Source organism: Branchiostoma belcheri, unplaced genomic scaffold, assembly GCF_001625305.1.
Source record: "Branchiostoma belcheri isolate BF01 breed outbred unplaced genomic scaffold, Haploidv18h27 scaffold82, whole genome shotgun sequence".
Taxonomy (NCBI): Eukaryota; Metazoa; Chordata; class Leptocardii; order Amphioxiformes; family Branchiostomatidae; genus Branchiostoma; species Branchiostoma belcheri.
In genome coordinates this window covers 974,921-985,902 of record NW_017804487.1, presented here as the reverse complement: position 1 = coordinate 985,902, position 10,982 = coordinate 974,921, and the positions used below count along the sequence as shown (strand labels likewise).

At 41.9% G+C, this 10,982-nt stretch overlaps 3 protein-coding genes across 3 annotated transcripts in view; all 3 read right to left on the bottom strand.

Moving 5' to 3' along the window:
* The window catches only part of LOC109486646, a 4,301-nt gene extending 2,953 nt beyond the window's left edge, over window positions 1-1,348 (bottom strand). The window contains exon 1 of the mRNA XM_019790503.1: window positions 96-1,348. Coding sequence (XP_019646062.1) covers window positions 96-1,346 — 1,251 coding nt within the window. The 5' untranslated portion in view covers window positions 1,347-1,348. The remainder of the gene's footprint in view (window positions 1-95) is intronic.
* A 4,859-nt stretch (window positions 1,349-6,207) lies between these two features.
* LOC109486645 (solute carrier family 35 member G1-like) lies at window positions 6,208-7,218 on the bottom strand. Its single transcript, XM_019790502.1, has one exon. It carries the CDS (start codon window positions 7,216-7,218, stop codon window positions 6,208-6,210), a length of 1,011 nt encoding a protein of 336 aa, XP_019646061.1.
* Window positions 7,219-9,487: 2,269 nt separating this feature from the next.
* The window catches only part of LOC109486707 (keratin-associated protein 5-8-like), a 6,071-nt gene continuing 4,576 nt past the window's right edge, over window positions 9,488-10,982 (bottom strand). The window contains exon 5 of the mRNA XM_019790600.1: window positions 9,488-9,910. Within this exon, the coding sequence (XP_019646159.1) occupies window positions 9,640-9,910 (271 nt within the window). The 3' untranslated portion in view covers window positions 9,488-9,639. The remainder of the gene's footprint in view (window positions 9,911-10,982) is intronic.

Sequence of the window (10,982 nt, the reverse complement as noted above, 5' to 3'; positions counted from 1 at the left end):
CCAGGTTCAGTTGTCTCCTGCAGTGTAGAGGTGCCTACCATTTCTGAAGATGTGTAGTCTTTCCCTGTATGTTCAGTGTAGTGTGTTAGGCTGATGGAGTGGTCAGTGTTTGTTCTGTGAGTGGTTGCCGTTGTCTGACGTTGGTTCTGGGAAGTGGTGAAGAACAGTGCTGTGTGTTCATCCTTGGTGAGCAGAATGCAGGTGATGTTCTTTGCATTGTCATGTTTGGCGTTTGTATGGGGCGTGGGTGTTTGACTGTACCCAGACTCTGTGGTGGTGAGTGTGTTCGTGTCTTGTGTCTGGGCAAACGACATGCCAACACCTTCAAAGCTCGAGTTCCCTGTGGACAAGGAAATCAGTCGGAAGATTGACCTTCTCACTAGACCCAATGCAACCCCTCCATTGTACTCCCACACCTGCCTGCACTGCTCAAGCGTGTTGGTCTCCAGTTTGTCTGTCAGAGAGTGGTTAGTAGCCAGGACAACTACAGGGGTCTGGATGGAGATCATGCTTAGAGGACGATCGGAAATATCACACGCGTATGGGCGCACAATGCGATGATGAGGCAAACTGTCAGATGAGTCAAACATCCACCACAACGAGAATCCAGGGGCTACCCCATTGTGGCTGACGCAGAAGAGAAACCTGGGCACCACGACAACCAATGCTGTTGACCCTCTCATGGCATTGAAGAACCGCTGTAGGCTCCACATCATTCCATGTGGCTTTGCATCATGGACAGATGACAGAATACCGCTGCTGACATGGAGCTGTGATAACCTGGACTGTTCCAGGAACACAGCTCCATCCAAACAGGATAGATCAGTACCAGTCAGATCTAACCAGGTCAGCTGTATGTGTTGGAACGACCTCGGGGAAATGCTTTTGATTTCATTCAAACCCAGATTCATGATAATGATACTTTTCAGTCCAAAGAGCCAGGCAGGGTCTACAGCCTGCAACAGGTTGTTCTCTAGATCCAAGCAAAGTAGACGGGTTAGGCTGGCGAAGCTTCCTGGCTCTATCTGCTTGATGTGGTTGTTGGACAAAGTCAGCATGCGGAGCTTCTTCAAGCCAATGAACCATGTCTCCTTGACTTTTGTCAACCTGTTAGAATCTAGGGACAGTGATTCGAGACTGGGTAGCCCGGAGAAGGTGTTGTTCTCCACATCAGTGATCTTTCCATCTATCAAGGCCAAAATGAGGACCACAGAATGCTCAAGCGGGGCCAGGCTCTTTTGCGACAGGACGTGGAATGGGTGCCCTCTTATTGCAACATGCTGGGCCCCAGCAATGAACGGGAATGGGCTTGCATAAGCAACACTCTCTTTTGGGACCTCACACATGACACAAGTGCCAGACGTTGTCCTCTGCCCCATCTTGCCCCAAGGCACACACACTTGCCAACCAGCTACCTTACACTGAGGAAAGCTCAGGCCATTTGAAGCTGCACAGGTACACATGAAGAGGAACAAGAACAACATGCCTGCATCCCCCCTCACACCGCCACTTCCATGCATCCTGTTCGATCGCATCCAGACCTTTCACCCGAGAAACTATTTGTCACTTACCTGACGTGTACTTGGTCAGGAGATCTGTATCATCTGATAGTCGAGCTGTCAGTCAGCTAAGCACTTCTTTCCTCCGTTTTAACAATGATATTTGGTACGTAACAAGGTTTACACCGCTCGCTGTGGCGGCGTCTGTACGCACTTATTTATTTACCAGACTAATAGCTTCATGATGTTGTTTATGTATACAGCGATTGCCGTATTAGGGTTTGTTATTGTACAAGAGCTGCGCAGAACCATGCTTCCTGAAGAGCAGACTAATATTATGATGTAGCAAATGACTAGTAAGTAGGAAATATTAAGGTTGTTGAACTGTATGTTTTGGTGAAACAAAACGATTAGTACAGTGCATTTGTGGCTGTTTTAGCTTTTGAAGGAATTTCTTAAAACTGCGTGGCAATTAATCAGGTTCAAATGGGATTTAACCCTGTTCAGACCAGGCTTTTTTTTTTGGGGGGGGGGGGGCATACTTAGACAGTCTGAGGCTGTTACTCAGCAACCATTTATCGTAGGGCCACCAAATTTTCAGAAAATGATGTAGTAATAATATTTCAATTTCATTACAACATCATTCTCTGAAAATTAGTTGTTATGAATTAAATTTGTTTTTATGAATTAAAATTCATAAAAACAACTTTTGTGCAATTATGAGCTCATATGACGTCGTTAGGACATCATTTGTATGATTTTCTTCGGGTAAAACCGTTAAAAAATTGATTTTCCGTAAAAAAACTTCAACAAAATGTGTCTAATTTATGATAGAATATTTATGTCTTCTAATACTTATGTTGCCCCTGATAACACTGACGTCAAAATGTCATTAATAACGTCATGTATAATTAAGCTGTCGGCCATCTTGGATCGGACATCTTGAATTTTGAAAATTGCATTTTATTTTTCAAGAAACAGCCTCAAAATGCAACGCAAATGGACTAAAGATGTTCATCTAAAAGTCTAACAATAATCTTAAAGTTCGCAATGTTTTAACAAAGCAGCAGCAACTCAACACAAACTGCTGTTGTCGAAGCTCTTTCCCAAGCTCTTTCCCAAGCTCACATGTCACGTTTTGGAATATTCCATTTTGTGTCTTTCTCTGAAACATGTTTCGCAATATTCCATAACGTGCCTTCAGTATGGATAATTAATCACCACTCCTGTCAATCATTCGTGATTTACAGCGTGACAGGTCACGTTTTATTGTGGGAGGACCTGTCCATGTGCTTTTCACGTCTCCCTTCAGCATGCTGAGCAGATTGACGCAGTGTCTCCCTTTGCGAGCTTTGTATCAATTTTGGCCTAGGAATGAAAATTCCAGGGCTTTTTGTTTAGGTGTGCCTTGTGGCATTCTGAGAATATGCTCAAACAAAGACCACCTGAGTTTCTCAACTTTTTGGGAGAGAGGTGCTGTGTTACAGATTTTGTACTGCCTAGACCGGACATTTGTTGAAGGGTTATAATAATAATAATAATAATAATAATGGTTTATTCAAATATTAACATATATACAATACGTACTGACAGTCCCACCTGGAAGCCAGAGGCTGAATTGCATGGGAGCTGTTTCCATGAGTTTCGTTAAAACAATATCTCAACCATTATCTCAACCATATTTAAAAACATTTACGAATAGGATAAAATTGACGAAGCATAAAAACATTCTTAAGTAGATTGAAATGAAAGAGACTAATTATTTTACAGGTTCAGCAATCGTACCATGTATTGCATTGCTGTGGTATCTTACAGTTCTGCAGTAAATACTGTTCAGGTTGACATAACAGGTAACTGTGACGGTATATCACCTCTAGAAGATGTCAAAACCTATGACCAGACTATAAGGCTTTGTTTTCCCTTCACGACAGGTACATTTTTGTGCCCTCCAAGACCCACCTGACACTGCGGGGAAAGACTGGTGTCTTTCTTGTGAGAAGAGCGGCTGGAGGATCATGAGGAGCAGCAGGGCACATCTCTGTGTCCAGTGTAGCTCCAACTCTTTGGAAAACACGTGCGCAAAGCTTCTGGTGTGGCGGTAAAACTTTACTGCTGTCACTTAGCATTAAAGTAATGACTATGTACGAACCAATAACACAGTAATATTGTAATAATGAAAGTTTATTGCAAATTCATGCCCGAGGGCTAATTGCAAGAACATGATAACAACAGTAAACAGTAGAATGATAATAAGTGATGCTAATGCTACTTTATATATACATTTGTAGTTATTGTTGGGTTTGATTTCTTTTCCGTGTGCAGTGGAGTATGAAATGGCCGACGTTTTGCGAGATATATAAATTGGGAGGTGTTAATAGAAATGCAGTTTTTTGTAGGCTGGGAAGGTGAATAAAGCTGGGGAACATTTTGGTGACCATTTCAAATAACTGATCTCTTTCGGTGCTATAATGAGAGCAATGACAAATAAAGTGCATTTCATCCTCCACTGCGTTTCCTGTACAATATTTACATATTCTGTCGTTAACAGGTAATTGTTTGTATCTACCCTTTTCTATTTCTAATGTATGAGCGCTAACTCTAAGCTTACATATGGCTGATCTAACATCGAAGTCTTTGATGTGAAGATAACGTTCCATTGTGTATACAGGTTTCAGATGTCTATAAAGTCTTAGCTTACCGACATCAACAGAGAGATTGTAAAGAAAGGTTTGGATATACATGTCAGAGAGTCTACTTCTAAGTAATGTACATATGTGTTGCTTATCGAGATCGGCGTTGTCGTTATGCCAGATATATGAGAAACCACTGCGGTCAAGTATTTCTTTAACATGGTGTAGCACATTTTTTTGTGACCAAGCATTAACATATGTTTTTGAGATAGTAAAGCGTCGACTTGTAGGGGATGTGTATTAGCGTCTAGTTGCCTCAGTCTTAACCAATACTTGACTAGGCGTACAGATACGTCTGTGTCTAGTGACAGTCTACGAGCTCTGCTTTGCATGCTCCGTTGCTAGCGTTTCTGTGTACCCCAAGAATGTTTTTACAGAAGCGATTATGGACAGTTTCAATAGGACAGTTGTCATTTGAAAAATCTTTTCCCCAGATTTCACAACCATATAACATTATAGATTTGATGCAAACGTCGAAAATCCTTAGTAAAGCTTTTAATGAGATTTGAGAGCGGATAAGAGATTTGATGCTAAAAACAGCTTTGCGAGCTTTTAAAGCAAGTTGTTTCTTAGCTAGTGAGAAACTGCCAGATGAGGACAACAACAGACCTAGATAGCAGTATGACGTAGTAATTTCTATATTTTCTGAACCGAGCAGGAATTTTGTATTTCTGTATATGCGCCCTGTTTTGTTAAAAATTACAATTTTGGTCTTTTTCAGGTTAACTTGGAGTTTCCATTTTGTACAGAAAGTGTTTAGTTTGTCAAGAGCACATTGGAGTCCTTTCCTGGTTTCCGAGAAAATTACGACATCATCTGCATAGAGCAAGCAGGAAATGAATAAATTATGTAGGGAGGGTGGAACGCATTCTGGACTATCTAACATCTTGACTAAATCATTTATGAACAGGTTAAATAGGGTCGGGCTGAGGTTACAGCCCTGCCTCACTCCTTTGTCCGTAACGAAGGGTGGTGTTAGACCAGAGGAGGTTTTGATGCATGTTTGCTGGTTAGAATACATTGATTTTATAAGACTGTAAAATTTGCCGCCTACTCCCGAGGTGAGTAGTTTGTATCGCAGACCTTCGCGCCATACACAATCGAAGGCTTTTTTAAAGTCGACGAAACATGCATAAAGACGTTTGTTATTATTAGTATACTTATAAATTAGAGAATCGATAACGAAGAGATTATCATTAGTCCCAAAGTTTTCCTAAAGCCTGCTTGGTTCGGAGAGATAAGTGCATGCTCGTCTAAGAAGTTGGTGAGGCGGGTGTTCAGGATTGTTGTAAACAGTTTGGCCAGCGGGTCTATAACCAAGTACTCTATATCATAGATAGATGACTTTAGAAAAAAAATCAGTGAAACAGTCCTGAGAAGAGCCAAGCCGTTCTTTTTATTGCACACTGAAACACTAAACGTCATTATCAGTGTCGGGGAGTTTAAGTCAATCAAACAACTACAGAACCAGAACAAATGCCTTATACTTTAGAATATTGCTACGTGTAGTATTTCCCACATTCACCCTACAGTTTGATAGAAAAATATCTAAAAAAGACAATGTTTCTATCAACATTTATGTTTCCATTGATTCATTTTCAATTACTATATTAGTATCATTTATTTGTATTAGTTTTCTTAGTTATATCTTTATTTTCCGTTAATTCATTTTCAATCATCATATTACTTTCATGACTATCATTTGTTAATAAAGTTAGTAAGGAGGAGGGCCTTGTACAAGCCCTGAAGGCTTCCTACCCCCTCCTACACATTGTTTCTTCTTTTCCGTAACTTTCTATTTATTTTCTAACATGTGCGAATAAACAAACAAACAAACAAACAAGTCTTATTTTCGTTAAGGCGTCATGCTTAACACATCGATAGTGTCCCGGCGTTAGCAAATACATTTTCATGGAGTCCCCATGAAGACAATAGGCGCAATGTACGTTTGGATACAGGAACACATCAGACTGATTGCGCACTATTAGAGATTTAGTTGCACCGCAAACTACACAGATTTAGTTACCAAAGTTTAATCTCTCCATGAGATTTTTGTGAAGAGTCTCTTTGCGATGCCTCCACCATGTATACACCGCCACTACACCGGTACCGAACACTATAAGTACAACACCGCCAAACTTGACCGGACTTGGAAACTCCGAGAGAAAGATGTAGTCCAAGAACATCGCAAGGGGTATGGTAAAAGTCTTGATGGTCGCAGTAATTCCCGCTTTTTCCGTCTTCAGTGCGAGTCTTGTTGCAAGTTGTCCGCAGCAGGCACACAGGCACAATCCGATAACATAACCCACAGTCTGTGTGGACATCGACCAAACTGGCGGGGTCTCTGTCGTGTACGTTACCACAAGTAGCACGACCGCTCCTGCCAGGTTGGCGTAGAAGAGCACGGTTAGAACGGAGAACTTCTGTACACCGATGAGCGAACGTGCGATGACGATGCCTGAACTTTTACTAAAGGTCGTCGCGAGCGGAAGAAGAATGGACGTAGTCAGACGCCGCGTGGACGAAGTGTTCTCCGTGATCATTCCGACTGCGACAACTATCACCCCGGCTACAGTGAAGACGATTCCGAAACAATCCACGGCGCCCACAGTTTCCTTCAGGAACAAGAATCCAATACAGGCCGAGACGAAGGGCACCGATCCTCGTATGATGCCAAAGGCGATCCCAGAGACAACAAAGGCAAATGACAGGTACAAGAAGGCGGATCCAAGGTTTTCAATAATTGTCGACAGTACCAAGAGTAGAGTTTGACGTCCGTTTTCAGTCGTCAGCTTTGGTCTAAAGAAGGGCAGGGCGACGAGGACAACAAGTAGCTGTACAAGTTTGATGAGGAAGATCAGCTGTAGCCCAGGTATGCCTGCCTGGCTACTCCAGGCCATGAACTGTGCCGCAAAGGCGACGGCTGCTGTGTTCAGCAGAGCGTACAGTACACCGGCTCCGGATTTCAGGTAAGTCTTTGCAAAACTGGATCCTCCTGAGTCTGGGGCGTTACAAGTTGCTGTCGCCATGTCCAAGTTTGCTGTCGTTGTTCTTATTCGGCTCTGGACGTCAAACGAAAACTGCACTAACCCCTGCTGTAGGGTTAAAGCGGCATGTAGCGAGTCACAAGTATTGGATATGGCCTCCCGAACACTGGCCGGACGCTCAACCAAATAGGAGTAGGTAGTGGCCGAGGTTAAGATCGGCTGTGGTCGACTGGTGTTCAGTGAGGTCGCTACTATTTGGCTGCGCCAGCTGAATGTTTCCAAGAAGCTTCTTGATGTTTCAAAACGTTCCCTGGTGGCCGGTGTTCTATGCAGGACTGTGTGGTATGCAGAAATGCATGCCCTACCCGGTATGTGGGAGTGGTTTAGAAAGCGCACAAAATTACCAATTAAGCAGGAGGTTGGGCCATTGTCGGCTGGTGTTCGACCGGTTTTTTTAAATGCCCTGGGAGATTATTTCAGCTGTAGTCGTGGCGTGTCCAGGTGTGGTTCTATTTGGTGCCTTTAAAAGTGGCGTCGTGTGGTGTAGTGGTACATAGATGGACTATGAAACGGGGAGACCCGGGTTCGATTCCGGGTCGTACCCGAACAAGTCCGAACATGCACTATTTTCCGTACTCCTTATTATATGTTCGACGAATAGTTCGATCATTATCTCCACAGAGTTGTCAAAGCGTATTGTGTATGTTTGCGTTTCTTAGTGAAATAAACCATTCTACTACTACTACTACTACTACTACTACCACTACTACTACTACTACTACAGCGTTAAGCTGGAAGGGAAGTACCAGGTCTTCCCTAGTTTGCTGAGTGCCAGTTTGCTGTTATTGGCCCGCCCATTTTTTTACTGACACCGTATCTATACGATCGGTATTTCCGTTCGTTATCTCTACAGCCAATGGCTGTCTATAAGTTGACGTGAGATTTAACTCAGCACATCTCCCTGCACACTTACGTTTTGTGTTTTGACTATGGAACGGCTATGTGCTTGAGTATAGGACTATGACTCATTGGACTCTTATGTTTTTATGTATGTTGCCCTCCTTTTTTTTACTATGTTAAATGTCTTGTCTTGTAACATGTTGGGCCCCCTTGGAGTATTTATTGCAGACTGAATGGGCCATCCAGCCTGTCCTAAGATGAAATGAATAAATTATCAGATAAATGAATTATAAATACAGAACGTTAAGCGATCCTTACACCACTAGTACTAACTTGCTGCATGTTAACTCAATAATTTATCAACATTCAGAGTCTTATGAGGGCCTGAGAGCTTCCCTATATCTGTATAGCGAGCTACTTTATGGTCATTTTTACTGCATGCTTACTGTTATCATTTCCTATTATTATTAGTATTAGAGAAAACACATGTGCAGCTTGAAGAAGCTTTATTTAACGCAGAAGTGTGAAAAATACATAAGTCTGATCTATTTGAGTATTATGATTCTACATTGTGGTCTCTACTGTCCTGACCATTCTCCCTGCAGGCTCTGGCTCAATATTTCAGAGTATTCTATCTAAAAGGCTTTCTATACTTTCTTTTTTACAGTCTCTGTTTTCTCCTGTTGTCTTCCTCTGTAGCCACCCGAAACACTGAGCCAGACCCTGCAGCTGCTTGGAGATTAATATGCAAACATAGCGGGAAAAATCCATCTTATTTCATAACAAAAGAAGGTAATTCCTTCATATACACTATTGTCTACAGTATTGTAGTGCAATGTTATCTGTTAGTCTATATATTGGATTTGTATCATCAGTCGTGGAACTCACTTGTCCTCCCTTGTTTGGGTTGCCATTTGGTAGTGACATGTGGGTATTACCATCATTTTGCCAAGTATTACAGCAATTATGGTCTGAGATGTAACCTGTCAGAACAACATGTTTTTGAGAAGAGGAAAATACAAGTACATGTATGTTGCCTGGATTATATATTTAGGCCATGTTGATTTGATTATATGGATGACATCCGCGCGCGCATGAATTTTCGGCCGTTTCCAAAAAAAAAAAAGTTTTCAACCATACTGTAAATCGTACAAAACAGTTGCAAAATGAGCAAAAATATACCGTAAGTTACAAAAAAAATAAGTAAAAACTATACCAATGTCGTAGAATGCCAAAATCAAACGAAAAAGATGAAATTGTAAGGAAATGAACTTGAAGATTAGATTATTCGCCAAACCATATTCTGTCCCATTTGTTCAACCCTCATGACCACGTAGATTTCATAATGAAAACAACTTTTTTTTTGCAAAACTTTTTTTTATTCGCACGCGCGCATCAGTTTTGGGGCTCCCGGAGGATGTCATCCATAAAATCAAATCAACATGGCCTTATGTAGAAATTTAAAGTGGAAAAGTCAATCTGTGAGCAACACTCATGCCTTTAATGCACTAAGAAACAACCTTACTGATTTCTGTGCAAGGTCTGATGCTTGGTATCTGTTCTTCAAAAGTTGAAAAGCCAGCTGAAGCCAGTGAATGCAAAAGCCACCACACTGATAGCTTCAAGGACCACCACCCTGTCACCCTTTACAGTGGGGCTTCCGGAGGTCTTACAACAACCGGGCTTGGAGCAGCACACAGGGGGACACGTGCCGTTATTCCTCGTACAGATGTCAGAGTTGATCACCGGGCAGCAGTCGTACGGACAGGTGGTGTCAGTCTCACCTGGATCACAGGTGTTGTCACCACAGAAGGGTGCATCAGTGTCAAGGCTCCTGAAGAAAGGGATCATTTTCATCAAACAGAAACCTGAACTTAGATGTTGTTTTCCATCGTTTGTTAGGAAAATTAATGCATTCTGTTAGAATCTTAGTGCAGTGGCTAGTGCTCTAAATGTTGCTTTTGCTAGCAAATAATGAAAATAATCATAACTAGAAAGGCAACATTTGTAAGCAAATACAGCATATTTTACTTCCTATCCCTCCCTCATGCAAAATCACACTTGTGCTAAAATGGGCAATTCCTAAATAACATCTGTCAAAAACGAGCTCATTCCAAAATGGAATTTCCCAATTTGACCCGAAGTCCAAAATGGACTCATCCAAAACAGCCCAATGGCATGTAAAACTGACGCCTCCAAATTACCCTTTCCCATATCTCCTACGAAAGTCTCGGAAAGCTGTCCGTATCAAATTTTGAATAATTTGGTCTTTCATAGGGTGGCAAAATAAAAACAAACCATTGTCATGTGGAGCACAACAATTGCTGTTCTGCACATACAGTACCCTGTATAGGTACGATGTGGGGGTATTTCTCGTGCAACGCATCACACCGCAGCGAAACGCAACGAATGCAGAAGTAACTATGCCACTGCAGGGCAAAAAAATTTGGGGGTCTATGATCTAATCAAGACATGGAATTATTGAATTATCATATAGCCGGGTGACGTTGACCAATCAGAATGCTCCATTTCACATTCCTTATGACGCCGTTATGTCACAAATAGAGTCAAAACCGGGTCTTTATTCATCCCAATCCATACATTAAACAACCCAATAATCACCCGCATATGACTTCAGGTGACCCATATAGAACACCGCGCCGTTCTAAAAAATCCAAAAATAACTTGAGTTGTGTTCCAATGACCTCGGGTGACTCCCATAAGAACACCTGTTCCCTGCCTTTGACCGTGACCTCAGGTGACTCCAGATGGAACAAATGTTCTATTTAAGTTTGTATGTGTTATACAGGAATGTGTCACTCTTTACTGTGTAAGTTTTGATAGGCTATATGATAATAGCGTTAATGGCCCGCCCTTTCTCGGTGAATATGGTGTGATAAAGCCTT

Bases quoted from the DNA above. Each gene is read 5' to 3' on its own strand.
- LOC109486645 (XM_019790502.1), bottom strand. From the start codon at position 7,218: ATGGCGACAGCAACTTGTAACGCCCCAGACTCAGGAGGATCCAGTTTT.